We start from the raw sequence: 20,146 nt of genomic DNA on the forward strand, positions 1-20,146 counted from the left end.
CTTTTTTGAGGTCCAAACTCACTGTTGGCTTAAATGACCACAAATCTGCTGAAGTAGCTGCAAGTGACATTGTTTTTACTAGCAATTAAATTGGCCTTGCAACCACTGAAAAATCTTCATGATCATGAGCTTTATTTCAAGGTCGCAAATGGAGCAAATCTGCACATCCCAGTTGAACATCTTTCTTTGAACTGCTCTGGTTCTGTCTCCCTGTTCTTCTTAAATAATCACTGTAATGGAAGCAGAGTCACTCTGGAGTAATAAATTATAAATGCTGTGCTTCAGCCTGCTTATTGGGATGTGATTGTATAGATAATTTAATATAGTTTTCACAGATGACTATGGAACAAAGAGCCAGCAGTGGCTCAAAATAACCCATTTCTCCATACAGTCTTGATGGCAGTCGAAAGATAATGCCCAATGCCCCCTCTTTGAAGACCAAGGTAAGAATGCAGAGTGATAAAACCTCTGGCTCTGTGAAAAGAACTGCTCTCTCTAGGCAGAAATGGGGGCAGCTGAAAGACCCAGACCCTGAACTGGACACTTGCTGCAGCATCTGAAGAGAGCAGCCTGCGGGGCATCAGCAGGTAAAGTACTACCCAGAAAGTCTGCTCCTGAGTCCCGAATCTGCAAATGATGTTGTTCCTATTGATAAAGCAGTAGAGTGGGGAGGAAGAGGCTGGTTGCTCATTGCTGGCCTGGGCTGCGGACTTTTGCTGGAAACAGGGAGGTTGCAATGCTGCTGGGAAAATGTGTTTGATAGTCAGATTTTTGTAGTCTGGGGGTCTAATCTGAAAGCAGAGAAGCTGAATTAAAGAGAAAAAGGGCTGATGCTTGGGCGATTTGCTCTGAGACTGGAAAAGAGGAGGAAAACAGCAAGAGGAAACCTGTAAATGTGACAGAGACAGTCCTGCAAGTCAAACGTGGGGTGGGTGATGTGGTTCTGCAGGAATCAGTGGGCTCTGCCTCTTTTGTCCAGCTGGGGACAGGGTTTCAGCTGCAATGGGGCTGTGCTACTCTGCAGGGTCCCCTGAACTGAAGCTGCCCACTCATCTCTCATCTTTGCTTTTGTTAACCGATTCTCAATATGCTCATAGCAATACTTTGGTTAAAATAAACCAGTGATTTAATTCTTGGTTTAACTTCTGACTTAGTCCAGCGAAGTTTTCAGTACGACAAGGACATTACAAGTCCTGTTAAGCGAAGTAAAATAAGCTTTAACCTGAATATTAGTCTAGTCACTGTGAGTTACCATATAAAGGCATAATTCTTAAATGCACTCAGTCTTCCATTTGATTCATGTTACAGCAAAATATCACACCATAGATTTAACAAACATAGATCATTTTAAATGGACAGCTATGTACAAAACTATGATACAATATTATTATAAAACTTGAGAAATAAAGCTCTGAATTTTAAAAACACAATACTGCACATTCCAAATTTTAAAGCAAAAGTAACACAAATTGACACCTTCTGCAGCTTGAACACAGAGGCTTTTGAGTGCAAGCAGCTGACAACAGAATTCAAACCCAGAGATTTACTAAAGGATGAGCTGAAAAGAAAATGTGTCCGATAGAGCATTCTGGATAAATCTCTTTCGTTTGCTTTAATAAGAGGAACTGGGGCCTTGAGTCTCCAAAAGCGGGTGGATGCATCTGTGCATGTGAGAAGATTGCTGCAAGGCTACTGACATGCTTCAACTTAATTGCACATAAGCATGATGTAGGAACTGGACACTGTTTATATGGCCATATGCTCACTAAAATACATACTTAAAAAAAAAAAAAACAACCCACAACATTTTTTTCCCCCTGTAACCAGTTTCCCTTGCTTTAAATGACTGAGAATAAAAATACATATGTCTGATTTTGGTCTTGGACCTGGTCCAATATGAATCGTCAGTGGGTGATGTGAAGAGGGAGTAACAAACTTCCACTTATGATGACACAGCCACTGCTTAATTTATACCTTAATTTAGTTGAGGCACTGCTATTTTTAAAATTTCTCTGAGGGCTACACACTGCAGTCCTTTCTTGGGCCACACTCAGCTGTCATTTCAAGTGGAGTTTGGCCTAAGAGCAAGTGGAAAGACTTAGCTCTGAGGACAGCAGGTGGCAGGTCTGACCCTTTCAGGCCACCAGAGGCAAAACTGTGCCTGTCCCCACAGGCACCTGGCGTAAGGTACAGGCTGAGGGGGCCAAAGTCTCCAGGGACGCTCTTTGCGTCGTGGGGAGGGGAGCGAAAGGCTATGGGAGGAGAAGCGGTGTGTCCTGGTGAGGCAGAGGTGGCCGCGGTGGTGTTTTGGCGATGCAGAACCCGGCTTCTGAGAAGCTGGCAGCGCTTCACGGATGCGGGAGAGGTTTGCTGGGTCTCCATTATATCTTCTGCCTCGCCGTGACACCTGCAGGAGAAGGGAGAAATGCAAACTATTTACAGCTATAAAACAGAAGTGTTGTTTTTTTGCATGTGTATGTATCTAACGTTTGGGGTGCTACCAGAGAAACAAGTTGCATATTCTTCAGACAACCTGAAAACAGGTAAAGCTAAATCTTTATGTACTTAACAAAGAACTCATGTTTCCAGAACTGATCCTGATGTTCAAGCATTTGGGCAACTTTTCTTTTAAGCTGGGTGCCAGTTCAGTCCTATAAGATGAGTCTTGCATTTTCTAAGAAGAATACCAGAATACGATTCTAGATATTACCTTGCTGAATTTACCAAATCCTGGTGGATTTATCAGGACTGTCAGAAAGTCGGGGCAGCACACTGTCATTTTCAAGATCCTATCCCACTCCACAACCAAAGCAAGTACCATTCTAATGACAGACATGAAGGTAAGGACACCAGGCTGCTGTCTTCGAGCACTGACCTATGCTCCTGGTTTGGTTTGTTCTTTTGTTTTCTAGGGAATAAATCAGGTACACCTGTGAGCAGGGAAATGGCCAAAGCCTGGTTGCTTATGGACTTATGCTTTCAAGACTTTTCTTTCCCCTAACTTTTCCAAGTGACACAAAGACAGGAGCAGAGGAAAAAGGAAATTAATTTCAGGTTTCAAGGTGCAGCTCTTCTCTGCCCTGGTGCTGAGGCACAGCTGGGCACTGCTGGTGTGATGCAGCTGTGCCACACGCTGCGTTTCCAAGGATGCACTGAAACTCCAGCCTGACTCGGTCACTCCATAAAGATACTGCTTTTCCATGCTTTCCTCTGTATTGCTTTTATATGTCTTCTAAGGTGAATTCAAGTCTGTCTGAGCCTCTAATTTTTTTCAAATATGACTTTTTTTAAGCCTGCATGCTGGAATCCCTGTGCTTAAAACATACATAATCCGAGTTACACTTAACTTTCAGCAGCCCTCCCTGTGCAGCGCAACGACTGGTCCTGACATATTCCTTACTCGTGCCTCACTGCTACAATTTTCTGCTCTTGCTGTAAATCTTCCTTAGTATTTTTAAACCAACAGAGCTACTTCTCTTTTCCACTTGATGTAATCCCATGGCACAGCACGGAAAGAACCAAGAGGGGGGGCAGGAGCAGTCAGGACTACCAATTCATATCTCCTTTTCTCTTGCTAGCAATGATGCTTCAGGTACAGGAACAAAAGCAACCCTGTATGGAAATCCTGCAGAGATTCCTCTGTTCTGCCACCCCAGGGGCTGGGACTCCTGGGCTGTGTGGGACCAGGGCTCCTGGCTGGGCTCCCAGCCCCAGGCACTGGGGATACTGGAGAATAAATACATTCCTTTCAGGAAATGAGACAGTGAGAGATTTGACATTATTGATTCAGTTCATAAGAGATACTCATCAGCACGGAAAGGACAATGTGTAACTATGCAATTTCAGTACAGTGGGTGTTTCAGTTGTTTCTTTTTCTTGCTTTTCTTCCCACTTGCTGTAAAAACATGCAAAGTTTTGCAAATGAAGGTCCCATCCTGAAGTGCCTTAAGTTTTCTTTTGAGGGTCAACTGTATGTTGCCAGCATCCATGAAGGATGCAGGGAAGTCGGTACACAGTTTATCTAGAAGTTAGGCTTACCTGTATTATTTTTTCGGCGGACAAAAGCCAAATTACACCTCATCGCCCCCATCCCAGAAAGCTGTATGAATGCTCATAAGTATGCACCGTCTGTTTGCACAATGTGAAACTTTGCGTTCAACACTGGAATTGAATTTGACTTTGAGCTGGAGCTGCTATGTTGCCCCAATTAATACTCCTCCCCAGGTCCAGTGTTTTATTCCCTTTTCCAGATACCTATATTTAAATGGTGCTGTAGGACCTGGCTAAAAGCAAGCAAAACAAACGTTGTTCTTTGCATAAAGTAGGTACTGAAATTGCATTTTTACAGTTTTTGAGAAAATAATGGTATCAAAGCAAGGACTTTGTTTATCACATGAAGCTGGATTCACTTGGTTAGAATAATGACTTTTAATTGTCTGCAGGAAAGGAGGTTTGGCGGCTGCTGCTGACACAGAACACAGACATGAGGGCTGCGACCTTGTGTCAAAGGGAGATCAGCACTGACTCCACTCAACACAAGATCAACACCCTGGAGAGTAAAAATCAGAGTAACAAATTTATTTTACATGTATTTGTGATTAGACACAAAGACAAAAAGCTTAGCTGATATGCTGAATACTGATTAGGTCTGTAAAGTCCCAATGCTGTGGTTAGTTCACATAGAAACACCTTTGTGAGTTTACATACCTCATTGTACCACACAACCTTTTTTTGTTTTATTATCTCCAGTATCAGTCTCAACCTCTGCTTTTAAACAAAAGAGAGACACTAAATATAGCTGATCATAGCAAGGCAAATTTAACAACAGGGAACTTTTTACGATGTAAACATTGTCTAGTAGCAGAGAGGTTTCAATGATGCCACTCCAGGATGCCCCAGGGAGCCTCATGGCTTTTGTGGGGGGTCAGTTCTCTAAGCCAGAAATACTAATTTCAGGTGTGAGGAGAGCATCACCATGGCTGGGAGCATGGGGTGCTCCCAGTGATGCAGCTGCTCCTGCTGCCTCCTGGGAAGCAAGTTTGGGAACCACTGCTCTGGGAAACCACTTCTGGTTTGTGGCTTGGTTTTTGACTAGGGAAAAGTGGTATGTTTAGAAATGTAAATAACTATGGCCCCAGGGTGTGCCAGCATTATAAGGGTAAGTCCCTCATGGAAGATGCTCAGCCCATGCTGCCTTTCTCAGCAGTGGGTATTCAAAACCTCCTTTCATCTCTCCTCCACTTTCCTTAGAAGGAAAAACATTAACCATTGATCAAAACAGACTTCCATCACATTCCTGCCCATTTTCTTGACCCCAGGATCTTGCAAAAAAACAGGCTTTGGACAGTATTTTGCACCTTTCTAAAGGCTGACAGACTCCTGTGCCTTCCCTATGAGGCACATCTAGTTTGGGATTAAAGTACCCACCCAAGTGTGGCTTCAGCTCGGGAGAGCACTTCCCAGGCTTGGGACCAGCTGTGGACATTCACCATGAGGCAGAGACCTGGGTGGCTCCACACCCCTGGCCAAGCTCTCTCCCAGCACCAGCCCAGTGTGAGGGACCAATTCATGCAGTCAAATATGATCCTTTGCAAAAGCATCAGCAAGGTGCTCTTTTTTTAATTGTTGGCTTTCTCTCCTCACTCTGCAGTGATGGCTCCAGGGCCTGATGTTCAGAAGCCACCTCAAGTATCCCTGGGGCAGGCTGTCAAGTTACTGCAGGACACATGCTCTTGAAAGGAGGCTTAGGAGGGAAAACCAAACAACCCTAAGGCAGTGCTGATGTTGCTGGTTTTATGTGTTTATAAGTAGTTGAGACCGGGTGATTGCTGATTAAGTACCCAGTATTAACTGCTCTTAATCACTGCTCTGGAGTCCTAATGGAACTCTTGTTTGCACATAACCATGCCTTGTAGCTGTCCTTAGCACACTTGACAGATGTGCTTATTGCCATCTTTACTGCATATGTGTAATGGACTTTTTAATTATTGATTCATCATTACCCCTTTATAAACTACTTACAAATGTCAAGAGAACAAACAATGCTACTGTTTTTCTTTTTACATCTCTTTCGGGTTTAAAAAATGACAGCTCCATGAAACAGTGTGGCTCTAAGGGCAGGGGGCATTGGACCTCAAAGTGGGGAGAAAGAGACACAAATATATGAGGAAGCCTACCCAGTTTAACTCAGTTCCCAAGGACTACATACAAAATAGGCTACCTGAGTAGTTTTTGCTGTGCCTCTTCTTCTTCCTCCGTTTTCCAGGTGGCCTCTGCTTTTCCCTGTCGGTGTGAGTGTGCTCCGGGGGGAGTGTTGCTGAACACGAGGAGTCAGTGGCTGGTTCCTCTGAGAAGGACTTCTCTTGAGAGGTGTCCAACAGTGAGTCTGTTCCAGGGTCTTCATTTTCCTTCGCCATCTCTTTCAACTCTGCTTGATGATCCTCATCACAGGGAGCAGACTGAGCACTGCCAGAGTCAACTCCAGCCTTGCTCAGCTGGGTTTCTGGCTCCTGCACCATCCTGTCGCTCTCTGACCCATCAGCTGGGTATTCCTTGTCCTGCCCTTCTAGGATGGATCCATTGAGTTGGTCTTTTAGAGCAGCACCTGAGCCACTGCTCACAAACCTTATCCCGGTGCCTACATTAACAGCAGAGAAGGCAATGGATCCGCTCTTTGTGCTCGGCTGGAGGCTTGCCCAGCTCTCTGCCTGCTCCATCCTGGCACTCCGCATGGGCTGACTGGTCCCATCAGCTTCCACCAAACTTACTGAGGGGATTTCCATCTGGGACTCTGGTGGCAAATTTCCTCCAGCTTTGTTTTTAGATAACACATGGTTTGAAGCTGAGGCATTTGTAACTTCACCCATCTCCATCAGGGCAGTGGTTGAGGTGGGAATGCTTTCTGAGGGATGACCATTATCATTTGGTTTGACCTTATCATCAGTCTGCTTTTCTGCTGCTTGTGGATCCTTAATGCTCTTTCCTTTAAACAAAAAACATGCAATTAGCCACAGCTGCAGAGTTGCAGCTGGGATCCACCAAGGTGTTTCTGCCACTGGGAGAGGTTACAAGCAAGCAGGTGCCTGTGGAGGGACAAATGACCCTAAAGTGGCTATGCCAAGGCAGCACCATTTTATCCACCTTATGCTTCCCCTCCTCATACCCCATGTGGTCACCACAGGTGGACTCCAACCTCCAGCCCAACCTCCTGCTCTGTTTTCAGCAGGTGTTCATGTGTCTTTGCTGCCAACCATCTGACTTCCATGGAAGTCCTCAGACTTGCAAGGGTGCCTGAAAACCTATGGCAGGAGAAAGGAACCCACCTGTAAAGTCCTGAACCAGCTGGGATTGCTGGCTTGGCTCAGACTCAGAGGCAGATGGGAAAGTCTAACTTCAGGTACAGTCGGGTCTGTGTCCTTACCAGACTGGTTCTCCTCCGGGCTCTCTGCAGGCAAGGTTTTAGGAATTGCGTCTGACTCGTGTCTGTTCTTTGTCTTTCTCAGCGTGAACCCTTTCCTGATGTCGGCTAGCAGTGCATCGATGACACACACCTCCTCCTGCTTCACCATCCCCTTCTTAACTGGGATAGAGAGAGATGGGTGTTAAATCTGCCCAGAAGATGGGGCAGAAGGACACTTTGCAGTGAGGCTATAGCTTGGGGGTGGGTACTGCTGTCCCACTGAAAGCAACCACTGGGCAAAAGCCAGGCTCAGATGCCGGGCCTGGGGGCAGCCCATGCTCCCTGGCCCCACAGCAGCATGTTCTGGCTGAAGTCAAAGGATTTACCCCAAAGTCTGGTGCTACGGGCTGGCATGAGTGGCACCAGCTCTGCCCAGACTTGCACCTGTTTGTACCATGACCTTGAAACAGCTCCTGTTTGCTGTCCATGTTGGTGGAGGCCTTTTTTTGCGGTGGGGGGGTAGGGATAGAGGGGAAAAAAATGCTTTCGTCTCATCTTCTTTCAACTGTACTTTTTAGTTGTGCCTTTCATCTTGATCTAGAGAAAGGCAGACTGAAGTTATCTGCAAGATTTTTGAGACATCAGAAGTCTGTGGTAAAGAGCAACTATTCAAGTGTATAGAGGGATTTTGGAGAGCAGGGAGAAGTCAAATGTTGCTTGTTAGATTTGGGATTCAAAAGCTATGTTTAGAAACTGAAAAAGTTAACAGAAATGTTTCAATTTGATTTTTGTTTCTCTGCTGTTCAGTCAGCAAACCTAAAATTAACTTCTCTGCCCAGCTGCAACTGTGAAAAGTCCATCTGAGCTATGGCTGTGAGACATCTAAAAGCCTTTAGTCAGCCAACACCTGGAAACCCACAAAATAAATTACCACTACTGGTCCATTAAAGCAGGGTGAGCCAAGAGCTCCTGTCAGCTCTCCCAGCCAATTTGGAATTGGAAGTTCATCTCCCTTTTTTTGAAGCCCTTTCATATACTCACTGACTTTTCCATTTTCTCCCTTCTGTCTCTTTCCCTCTTCCTCTTCCAGCTGCTTCTTCCTCTTCTCTGCTTTGGCAGCTTGCTCCTTTCTGTCCTTGTTTTCCTGCGATGAGGTAACAGGGACATAACAAAGTTGGCTAAATGTCTGCTAGAAAAGTCAATGAAGAGAAACATGATCTACAGATGGTTGCAAAGCAGGAAGAGAAATTCTGGCCTTATCCTGTGCAATAAAAAAAAGTGGTATGGGGAAAAAGGCCTGTCTTGCCAAGAGGGTGAGAGGGAGACCGCTGGCTTGGGCAGGACTCTGCCACGTCCCAGTAGGAGGTGGCAGCAGTGATCCGCCTAACACAGCTGCTACCAGTGTGCAGATCTGCCTGACCTTTAGTGAGGCAAAAATGGAAGGTTTTGAAGCCACGACTTCCTCCAAACTGGTGGCTTTTTTACTATCCATCCCTTTTCTGAGCCTGTTTGTTCAGGTTGGAATGAAGGGTTAAGTTTTGTAAGCCAGTTCCTCTAAAACTTATGAACTTGACTCCAAAGCATCTTTGCAACTCTGCACTGAAATAGCAAATCTGGACCAGGCCAGAAGCACCAGCACTGCATAAGGATGCAGTGGAGCAGGGATCAGACACCCCTTCCCCAGGTGACCTCTTGCCAAGTGCTGAAAGGAGAAGGCCATAACCAGCACCTTTCCCCCACCAAATCTGGGTGCCTGTCCCACTCCTGTCTATCAGAACAGAGGTGTGCACCAGAACTAGGGATGCTCGTTGTCATGTGTGCAGACACCAACCTTCAGGGCACGGATGAAGAGGTCTCTGAAGGTCTTCATGGTGCTGAATATGTCCTCTAAGGACAACTTGCTTGGATCTTCACAGAGATAATTTGCAAGTTCTTCTCTCTTCCTCTCAATAGTTTCAAATTCTTCTTCCAGCTTTCTGGAGGCATCAATGCTATCCTGAAATGCATTTGGTAAACACAGTAAAGCACCATCCAGAGGACAATGAGGGAAGTACAAATAAAGAAAAAAGGATATCAACATTGAGAGCTTGGAGCAAGACCCTGGGTCCTGGTTTTTAACTGCAGCAGAGCTTATAAGGTGGGAAGAAACTGTTTTGCAGATGACTTTTGCTCCTGGTGACTATGCTGTGCCAGTTTACAGGGGTGGCTTGAGCAAGACATGGAAAGCTCAATGCAAAGCTTAATCCTGAGAGAAGGGCTTTACTCTGGTGATTCACACAGAGGGTGAACATCTTCACTTAAAGTAAGGAGTCACACAACAGCGTCGAGAGAGCAGTTGGGACAGGGGCCTTAAGAAATGGCCCTGACAATGGTAACTAGGTTTGGGGTGGAGGTGGCAAACAAACACTGATGAGCTGTGTGGCATCACAGTCTATTTCCAAATCTGAGAGCATGTTTTGTGGCAATGTTTTCCACCCCCTCATGAGCCTCCCCACCTGCATATGTACCATGCACTGCCTCTGTGTGTGCAATGTGGGAGACATGAGGGAGCTCCATTACTGACCTGTATAGACTTCTCATACTGTTGTTTCACATTGTCGCTTGATGATAAGACTTTTCGCTGAAGCTCCAGCAGCTTCTTTAAATTGGTGCTGGACTCTGTGCGTATAATATCAAGATTAATTCTGAAATGACACAGAACCTCCCGTTAGTTGACACTCCAGCATCCCGTGCTGACCAAAGAGAGGACAAGTCTGAGCTGCTGTTTCATTGTCCCTCTGCTTCCCACCACTGCACTGAACTGAAACCTGAGTTCTGAACTCCGTACAGTGCAAGCTCATGAAAAACAGCATTCTTCACGGGGCTTCTGAAAAAGTGGCCAGGTCTACCTACAACTTTGTGTATTGAGTAGAAGAATGCCCCCCACCTCAAAAGTCTGCTCATTCAGAAGGCTCATTCACCATCAGAGCTCAGCATTAGCTTATTTCCCCTGGTTGAAGGCCCTTCAGGAATGCTTTTGGGTAGCTGGCTGTCAGGAGCTCCTGCTACCACAAAGGCAGTGCAGATTTTGGAAGGGCCTGGGAGGCAGAATTAACTGAATGTTCTGCAAGTTTCAGCCCTAAGTGTTGCCAGCTGTAGTAGAACTATTATATATTAAAGGGGTTTCAATATTCATCAACCAAATCTTTTTGGTTAAAACTAAATAAAATGCCATCTTGTTAATATGCTATACCAGCTGCGCGTGTCCTAATTTCTGGTACATTGTTGATGTGTATGGGATTTATTTTTAATTCGAAGGAAATGACACACAATTTTACCCTGCTGCTTTTGATACATATTCAAGATCCTTTGGCAGTTCCAGTAGGTCCGTGTGTCTGTTTTCTACTTCCTGAAGTGGAAGAGAGAAAGAAGCGTTATTTGCTGGGTGGCAGGAGCTGAGAAAGGAAGCTGGGGGGAAAAGAGATGGGCAGAAATGCCTGGGCAGGATGACTGTGCCACGTCCTGCTGCTGCCACCCCTCTGCAGTTTGCTTTGCCTTGCACAGCCAAGCTGCATTCAAAACAGGACTGCACATTCCGAAAGGGAAGGCATTGCTCCAGGCTATAAAAACATACAAGAGCGCTCAATATTGAGAAACAGTTCAAAACAAAGTTGACCTGCTGCTGAGCTCTTCTTACCCTCTTCTGAGACACCTACTCCCGGCCATGGGAGGAGGCAGGACTGTGTTTTGATGCAGTCTGACAATTCCTATGGTCCCAGGAGGGTATCAAAATGGCTTGAATCTTATTTGCATAATTTACTTTCATGGTTGTGCTTGCTGAAGCTGCTGCCAGCTAAAGCAGGGCTTGAACATGTATAACTGGAATGGAGAGACCTTGGTGAATGAAAGTGGAGGCATGGAGGAAAAAAGGAAAAAACCCCAGCATTTCATGGAAGAAGAAAGCAATGGGGGCTTGGAGAAGAGCATGAAAAGCTCAAGCATAGTCTAGTGGAAAAGGGAGAGGCCATGGAAAGGCAGAAAGGCTGAATGGGTACAGACCAGCCAGGACAGCTTTGGTAGCTCTGTGGTTTGCAGCTGATGATGTGCAGGTTGCACAAATACGAAAAAAGGACATTCCAGCCACTGTGGGAAAAGATGCCAGAGGAAAACAGAACAAGCCTTCAAATAAAGAGCTCCCTGAGTAGTGCCCACAAGCAGCCTACATCAGCCCAAGTGAATCAGAGGCTCCCAACTTGTGACACTCTGCAGCTGGCCAGGGAGAACAGGAATACTCGTGTGGCATTAACCAAGAGTAGAGCAAGAGAAATAGTTAATCCATGATAAAATCCTCCCCGTTCCCTATCACCCAGGGCTTGGCAGTGGTACCTCCAGTATGTGATGGAGCAGCGTAATGCGGGTTTGGTTTGCTTTGGTTTCTGTTAGTTTGAGTAAAGTGCTGATTTTAAACCCATCGGCATCGCCCGTGTGACTTCCCTACAAGACAGAAAGAAAGCAGATGTAACTCCCATGTCCACCCAAATTAAAACCCTAAAGGAGATCATCCACATACTGTAATGACAGGAGAACATGACAAAAGAAGTCCTTACATAGTTCAGAAAGTTTCCAACTTTGAGTATCAGTTGACAAAAAAGCGGCAGGCGATGACTGTTCAGAAGATCTGAAAAATATAAAGGACTTTTAAACAAAAGCCTCTGTTACCCCAGAACATTTCCTAAACTGCACTGAAATTGGGATTCTGAATTCCAACAAACCAAACCTGATTTTTCAGCTTTGGACTCAGTGGCTCAACCTGCAGAGAAATTGATTCTACATACAGTTAGTTCCACAAGTTGTAAAAGTTTTTGTTGACTTATGCTTCTTTCTTTCTTTACATCTAGACTCATTCCTAATGGAAAAAAACGTGGAGTTGGACTTGCTAAAAGCCACTAAGTCATTGCTTTCCTTAGAAGTACTGATTTACCCCGGTGTGGGTGAGGGTAACGGGGCTGTAATTTTAATTTTGCAGAGACTGTTCAGCTGTGCAGTGAAGCCAGTTCTGACAGCCCTGTGATTACCTGCCAGCTGCTAAAACCAGACATGCTCACCCTGTTCCTGGTCTCGCATGGTGGAGGTGATCATCAGGGCATGAAGGGCACAGTCCCTGTCCTTGCTCTTACAAGAGGGTGCTGCAGTGATGTGCTTTCTGAAGCACTCAGATTTGAGGCCCGAATAGCTTCAAAAAGACAAGCGGGCTGCTGGGAAGACACTTATTGGTGGAAGTTTCAATTAATTGCAGCAGGCAGTTGTAATTCCATCTGGAGAAACCCCAGCAGGAGTTGGGAGAACCACCTCTTTAGGACAGGTGCCACTTGACAATTCTAAGAAGAGCATCCCGATCTCAGCAAAGTGGGACCTGAGGTTTCTTTCACAGGAAGCTGAAACCTATTGCATAATCTCTCCACGTACTCATAAAATCAGAGCATCAGCGATTTATAGCCCATAATAAAAAACTTTCTCTTCTGGTTCCATTTGTAGGCAGGGAAAATCTAAAGCATCACTACTTTCTGGAGGAAGTTTGGGGCACGCTTTTCTGGCAGCAAATTGCTGTGAGAAGGTCTTAATGTGGCAAATAATGCTGTATGAATTAGCTAGAACAGGGCCAGCTCTGCTGCCTAAATTCAGCTCCTTTGAAAGGGCTGACAAGCTTCCAGTGCTTTACCATTGGAAGTGTTTCAGAGGAATACAGCTGCCACAGAAAAAGAGGCCTGAGGGTGAGGGAAAATGATCTCCAGTCCCACGAAGGGCTCTGACCATCAGTGGAGATACCTAGAGCTGCAGCCCATATTCTGCAGGGGAAGATTCTAGGGGCTGGGTAGACTCATTGCAGAAGTCCAAGGGAGTTTTCTGTCGATTTACAGCTTCCTATTATAAATAAGATCCAGAAATCAGGACAAGTAATTTACCTTCACAGGCTCTCCGGATGGCTTCAGCTTTTGGCTGAATCATGTCCAGCACAACGGTGGTCTCTTCGCAGATCAGCATACATTCAATGCGCAGCTGGTAGCTAAGGATAGAGATTGATTCAAAGCTTAAAGGCATTGTGATCTTGGCAGGTACAGCAGCCCTCTTCCCACATCACCATGAAGTCTGTCAACCCCACAACATCACTAAAATGAACTTAAACTTCTCAGAGGTAAACCAAGAAAAAGATCGGGCTGAACTTCATGACCAACACACTTACCTGGGAATCTGAAGGAGGAGAAGATAAAACTGGTCTGCATTTGCTAGCTTGGATTTCTCTTCTTTGAAGGCCTTCAGGTTTTCTATCTAATGAGAAATAAAGAATCAAGGCTGCAGGACTGCACCGCATGTTCTGCTCTGTGAACCAAGGGTATCATTTTTCCTCCTGACCTCATGCTTTTCAGGCAGCAGCTTCAGCAATTGCTTGAGAACCTCAACATCGAATTTGGTCCGGTCTCCATTCTGCACCATGGCAACTACCTCTTCGTTGGAGCTGCAGGGAGAAGAAGCACAATCAGCCATCGCCCAAAAGACCCCTCTTTCACAATCCTATGGTACCAAGATTTATCTGTGCAATTGCTCCATGCTTTCTGCAGTGAGAGCCACCATAACCCAAAAGGAAAGAGGTGTCCCCATGACTAACCCAGAATTGGGACCAGGATCCTTGCTATGGCCCAAATTTTGTTTCTGGCCACGGTCAAATTACTCAAGGCCAGAGATCAATCCTGCAACTTAGATAACTGTCTCTGCACATCTGATTGATTATTTAATTCTTAACTCCTCCACTGGCCCTGTTTTGAGGAGGGGTTCAACCTCCAGAGGTATCTCACAACCTAAGTCACCTTAAGAGTTTGTGCCACAACTTCATCTGTAATACGGAGATGTAATGCTTTTTCCAACTTACAGGGATGTTGTAGGTAAAATACTAAACCCAGTATTTTAAAGACAGTATAGGACAAACTGGGAATATTCAGATGTTTCAGTAACACAGATCACCAAAGCAGATTGGCTAGAATAGATTTCATTAGGACCTTCCAGACACTATACAAAACCTGCTCAAAGTTTTGTCAACTGTCACAAAAATTTGCCAGATCTTACCATTTAAATTGCTTCAAAAATATGTTCAAATTGAGACTTTTCTTGGAGTCCAAAAATGTGATCTTCATTAAAGAAAAAGAAGATATCTCATATTAGATGAGCTGTCTGCAGCGATCTTTATTCGAAAGAACGGGAGGGACCTCCTCACCTCCTTGGGTTCTGCCTTCACTGGTGCAGCCATTTTCTCCTTGGGGGTAGGTTGTGGAAAGCAAAACAGCTGCTCAATGCTTGTGTAATTGGGCTCTATAGTTTCCTCACTGCTGCTGCTCACTGAAGCCCACATTGAGTGACTTTCTGAAAAAAAGACACAGAGTTCAGGCTGGCTACAGGGATGGCTGAAAGCTCCTGGCTTTTGGGGCAATGTGAGTTGCTCAACGGGACACTTCTCAGATGGATGAAATAAGAAAAGACATATAAGTCCTGGACAAATGATAATTAGAAGGAACAAGTCCCACAGGCAGGATCCAAAGGGCCCGAAGAGTAATTAAACCTGATGCTTTACCCCAAGATGTGCTGGAAAGGGGATGCAACACTGGGCACACAGAGGTCGTCTAGCCCCATTCATCCCTATACAACTGCATTCTCCCCTGGAGCAGGCAAAATGGACCTCGGCCTTTTCTAGTCCCATGGCTGAGGTGATTTTTACTTCCTTGCATCCTAGCTGAAAGACTGGCCACAACCTGGACATTTTCTGACATTGGCCTTCCTCTATTTTTCATTTTATAACCAAGCATCCTTGTATAATGCTGGCTATAGGACTCCCTGACTTAATTACCACTGCACTTTTTTAAACATCTTTTTAAAACAAACAAACAAAAAAAATCACCCAAACATGCCTGTAAAAGTCTCTGCTGAAATAATCCCAACAATTAACTGTTCTTGTGACTGAAAACAAGCCTTATTTAGACTCCGCCTGTGCCAGCTTCCGTGCAGTGGATGCATGGAAGGACAAAGCTGACATTGCCTGTCCTGGCTTCTCCTCACATTTCATGCTGCTCTTTGGATTCACTAGGAGATGGAAATGTGATCCAAAAATCAAGAGACAAATCAATGATTCTCATGGCTTCCCAATTCTTTCAATGTCCTTGGACTGTGATGTGATCCTTACTCATTACTTTAATATAGACAGATGCAAGTATAGATGAACTAGGGAATTGAAGTTTGAGGAACCCAGATCAGAGCCTGTTGAGAACTCAAGCCTAAGGCATGTCAGGTGGATTAGGGTAATATTCCCTTCTTTTAATTTCAAATAATTTTAGTTATAAACAAGATATTCCTAACTACTGAGTTGGAATGGTTATTATATTAATAGTTTTGTGTTACTATTACTCATTTAAGGTCTGCAGGTCAGATGTAATAGAAATCAGGGAAGTTCTGTATCTGAATGGAGTCAACCACACTTGACAAATTCAGAGAGAGTGTTCCTTGCCCTGGATCACCCCTAAAGCAGCAGTGACATTATGCCAGAAGCACCCACCTCTCACCACGTTGGAGGGCAGCTTCTGCCAGTTCAGCTTCTTCATTCTCAGCGTTGGTGTCTTCACTGCCTTACGGGGAGGTCTGCCCAAGCCGAGAGGGCAGCTGACCTGGGAGGCCACTACGGCTTCTATATGGTCTCCTGCCATGCTGGGCAGGAGGGGTGGGGGAGGAGGGATGCCCCCCATACCAGGCAATGGGGGTGGAGGGGGAGGGATGCCCCCCATACCAGGCAATGGGGGTGGAGGGGGTGGGATGCCCCCCATGCCAGGCAATGGGGGTGGAGGAGGAGGGATACCCACCATGCCAGGCAATGGGGGTGGAGGAGGAGGGATACCCACCATGCCAGGCAATGGGGGTGGAGGAGGAGGGATACCCACCACGCCAGGCAATGGGGGTGGAGGGGGAGGGATACCCACCATGCCAGGCAATGGGGGTAGAGGAGGAGGGATGCCTCCCATGCTGGGCAAGGGGGGTGGAGGTGGGGGGATACCTGCCATGCTGGGCAATGGGGCTGGGGGTAGAGGGATGCCAGGGAGTGGAGGGGTTGGAGGTGCATTTATCATGGGAGATGTGGGGGTCACAACTGCTGTGCCAGAGGGAGGGGGTGGAGGTGGTGCAGGTGGAGGTGCCTGGGTGGGAGCAGCATTCAGTGGAGGGTTAGATGTCTCTGGCAAAACAGAGCAGCCTGTGAACTGGGAGGATGAGATCTTCTTTTCATTGGCAGGTGGCCCTGAGGAAGGTGCTGGTGTCTTGGTGGGGTTTGATGATCCTGCTGGGGTCCGAGATGTACGTAGACATGGCTCCAGCTCAGCCTGGATGCTTCCATTTGCACTCCCGGACAGCTGGTTTTCAGCTCGCTTTTGCTTGTTTGGATGTTTCTTGATAGACAGCAGCCTCTCGATGACTTCTTCAACTGTATTTGCTTGGACTAGAGAAACAAGCCAGTGTCAGAGAAGGGGATGGGGCCCAAAGGTTGATTCATGCTATTTGACACCCACCAAGGAGCAGATCTGGAGCCATAGTGCCCACTCCCTGGTGTCACTTTACACAACTGCACTTTTAGCTTCCAGGCAATATCCTTCCCACAGTCTTGGCCCATCAATGCTGCTTTGAGCATGCCTGCCCCTAAGACTAGCCAGCACCAGTGTCAGGATGCCAATGAGAACGGATTCCCACTACCCAAAGCTCAGGACTCAACCCTCAAAGTAAGATAAATGGTGAATCCTGAGCCCACTTCTAAATGACCGGCTCCCACTGGCATCTGCATGGCTGGAGTTTTGCATCAAGACTTGACCCTGTGCAGCAGGTGTAGCTATGTCCCAGATTTTGTTCAGCTCTTAGAAAGTCCCACAGGTTATTTCTTGTGCATTTGGGAAGGACTTTTGCGGGCTCTGGGTGGGATGAAGGGAAAGAAGAGGAGAGTGCAAGACTGGATGAAAATGTAATTCTTACTGTCATTTGCAAGCAAAAGGGCTCTGTTCACTACTGCGTCCAAGGACTCCCACAGCAGGAGGCTGGAGTGATGAGATGGTTCCAAGTGCAGCAGGCTCTGGAGGATGGACAGCAGCTGGATGGAGACCGGAGACCGGCTCACCTGGAAGACAGGGCAGCTTTCCATCATCGCAAGGCTGGTTCCAAGCAAAGTGTGTTAACTTTGCCATTGCATGACTTTGCGCCCCACATGAGGGCCTGCTTACTTTATTGAAGAGAGATGAAAAGACTTCATGGTGATCGTTCATGTTTATCCCATCACATATCTTTAATAATTCCTCATCATCTTCTATCTTGAACTCCTCAAATGTGTCACACTGGATAAGCAGATCCTCCTCCTCTATGTCTCTGCAATATTACAGCATTCATTTTCATTATTTTTTTTTAAATGGCTTTTATCTCTTTGCCTCTCAGACTCAGCCAGTCAGTGTTGAAAGTACCCCAACTCTACCTTACTTATAATGGATCAAATACCATCAGTGCATGCTTTCTTGAACTGAATATACCCCTTTACAGTCAGCACATACAAATGAATGGGACCTTTCAAGGCATAACCTGGCCCAGTATATACTTTGTATCAACTTTTCCCTGGAGCTGAAGCAACAGAGTGGCATTTCCACCTTTTGAAACTGGGCCACCTTCTCTTTTTTAAGGTCAGACAAATTGAAAGCTTTCCAGTGATGTTTCTGTTTGAAAAACTTCCTTCTCTGTTACTCAAAATTGGATTAAAAAACCCCAAACACCCTAAAGCAAAATTTTTCAGCACTCTCGAGATCACTCGGTACAGGAACTCTGCCCTTGCTAGTTGGCTGTATTGAAAGATCTTCTTTTCCCTAATTATATGGGGTTGAATGAAGCAATTCCAGTTATACGGAAAACTGCAACTCACATATAATGCATTCTAGAATTTATCATGGGTATTTCTGACAGAATATATTTTTTTAAATTAAGAAACTGAAAAAACAGGTATGTCCACATATGCATTAGTAAAGTGTCTTAGCTGGATGCTTCTGGGACCAACACCAGCAGTGAAGGGGTTTGGATACAGCAAATTGCTCAGTGATCCCACAGCATCACTTCAGGCTCAGTCTAAAAAGCAGCCTCAGTGAGGATGTTGCTGAGCCTTGCTCCATCTGTGCTCAGGGCCTTTGTCAGTGACATCTGCACCCGTGACACTGTGGTTGGTGAGAGTATCTTAATGCTGGCCTGATGCCTCCGATTCCTGTGTAATGGGTGCACACTAGCATGGTCTACCCCACCCGCGTACACTTCATACAACTGACACCTGATAAGTATTAAGTTTCCGTGAATTTCACATTAACATGAATGTCATTTATAAAGAAAAATTAAACAGTGATCCTTACCTTAGCTTGTCTAAAATATCCAACAACTGAAGTCCTAGAAGAACAACAACAAAATATTAGCATTGTGATGTACTTGGCACTGATTTATTATGATCTCAGACATAGGTTTCTGGGGCTGGATGGGATTCATCCAAGGGTTCTGAGGGAGCTGTCGGAGCTCCTCACCAAGCCACGTTCCATCATTTATCAGCAGTCCTGGCTAACTGGGGAGGTCCCAGTAGACTGGAGGCTGGCAAATGTGATGCCCATCTACACAAAGGTTTGGAAGGAGGGTCAGGGGAACTACAGGCCTGTCAGTCTGACCTTGGTGCCAGGGAAGGTCATGGAGCAGGTGATCTCAAGTGCCATCAAATGGCACATACAGGACAACCAGGCGATCAAGCCCAATCACCATTGGTTTATGAAAGGTGGGTCCTGCTTGACTAACCTGATCTCCTTCTATGACAAGGTGACCTGCTTAGTGGATGAGGGAAAGGCTGTGGATGTTGTTGACCTGGACTTCAGTAAAGGCTTTGATAACATTTCCCATAGCATTCTCCTGGAGAAGCTGGCAGCTCATGGTCTGGGTGGGTGTACTCTGTGATGGATAAAGAACTGGCTGGATGGCCAGGCACAAAGAGATGTGGTGAATGGAGACTAATCCAGTTGGTGGCCTGTCATGAGTGGTGCTCCCCAGGGCTCAGTATTGGGGCCAGTTCTGTTTACTCTCTTTATCAATGATCTGGATGAAGGGATCGATTACACCCTTGGTAAGTTTGCAGACGACACCAAATTGGGTGGGACTGTTGATCTGCTGGAAGGTAGGAAGGCCACACAGAGGGATCTGGACCAGCTGGATTGTTGGGCTGAGGCCAGTTGTATGAGGTTTAACAAGGCCAAGTTCTGCCTTCACTTGGGTCCCAACAACCCTGGCAGAAAGGGATCTGGGGTTGTTGATTGACAGTCGGCTGTACATGAACCAGCAGTGTGCCCAGGTGGCCAAAAAGCCCAAGAGCATCCTGGCTTGTATCAGGAATAGTGTGACCAGAAGAACTAGAGAAGTGATTGTACCACTGTACTCGGTGCTGGTGAGGCCCCACCTTGAATCCTGTGTTCAGTTTTGTGCCCCTCACTACAAAAAAGACATTGAGGTGCTGGAGAGAGTGCAGAGAAGGGCAATGAAGGTGGTGAAGGGTCTGGAGCACAAGGCTGATGAGGAGTGGCTGAGGGAACTAGGTCTGTTTATCCTGGAGAAAAGGAGGCTGAGGGGAGACTTTATCGCTGTCTACAACTACCTGAAGGGAGGTTGTAGCATGGAGGGTGTTGATCTCTGCTC

At 46.0% G+C, this 20,146-nt stretch overlaps 1 protein-coding gene and 1 long non-coding RNA gene across 8 annotated transcripts in view; one reads left to right on the forward strand and one right to left on the reverse strand.

The window, feature by feature from the left end:
• Positions 1–20,146, forward strand: part of LOC135579525 (uncharacterized) — a 38,215-nt gene that overhangs the window by 7,697 nt on the left and 10,372 nt on the right. The gene's annotated exons all lie outside the window — the stretch shown is intronic.
• Positions 1,104–20,146, reverse strand: part of LOC102095455 (inverted formin 2) — a 42,014-nt gene continuing 22,971 nt past the window's right edge. For 4 of the 7 annotated variants that reach the window (XM_065063331.1, XM_065063328.1, XM_065063330.1 and 1 more), the window contains 19 exons: positions 18,832–18,865; positions 17,674–17,815; positions 17,429–17,570; positions 15,975–16,904; positions 14,646–14,791; positions 14,498–14,559; positions 13,790–13,892; positions 13,620–13,705; positions 13,342–13,442; positions 11,986–12,056; positions 11,765–11,872; positions 10,717–10,787; positions 9,963–10,083; positions 9,231–9,395; positions 8,441–8,543; positions 7,421–7,579; positions 6,221–6,982; positions 4,708–4,767; positions 1,104–2,407 (listed from right to left, as the gene is read on the reverse strand). In XM_065063331.1, the coding sequence (XP_064919403.1) occupies positions 4,709–4,767; positions 6,221–6,982; positions 7,421–7,579; positions 8,441–8,543; positions 9,231–9,395; positions 9,963–10,083; positions 10,717–10,787; positions 11,765–11,872; positions 11,986–12,056; positions 13,342–13,442; positions 13,620–13,705; positions 13,790–13,892; positions 14,498–14,559; positions 14,646–14,791; positions 15,975–16,904; positions 17,429–17,570; positions 17,674–17,815; positions 18,832–18,865 (3,365 nt within the window). In that variant the 3' untranslated portion in view covers positions 1,104–2,407; position 4,708. Of the gene's footprint in view, positions 2,408–4,707; positions 4,768–6,220; positions 6,983–7,420; positions 7,580–8,440; positions 8,544–9,230; positions 9,396–9,962; positions 10,084–10,716; positions 10,788–11,764; positions 11,873–11,985; positions 12,057–13,341; positions 13,443–13,619; positions 13,706–13,789; positions 13,893–14,497; positions 14,560–14,645; positions 14,792–15,974; positions 16,905–17,428; positions 17,571–17,673; positions 17,816–18,827; positions 18,866–20,146 lie in introns of those variants that run through there. The other 3 variants (XM_065063326.1, XM_065063327.1, XM_065063332.1) reach the window with 3 other exon arrangements.

This window comes from Columba livia, chromosome 5 (genome assembly GCF_036013475.1).
Source record: "Columba livia isolate bColLiv1 breed racing homer chromosome 5, bColLiv1.pat.W.v2, whole genome shotgun sequence".
NCBI classification, from domain to species: domain Eukaryota; kingdom Metazoa; phylum Chordata; class Aves; order Columbiformes; family Columbidae; genus Columba; species Columba livia.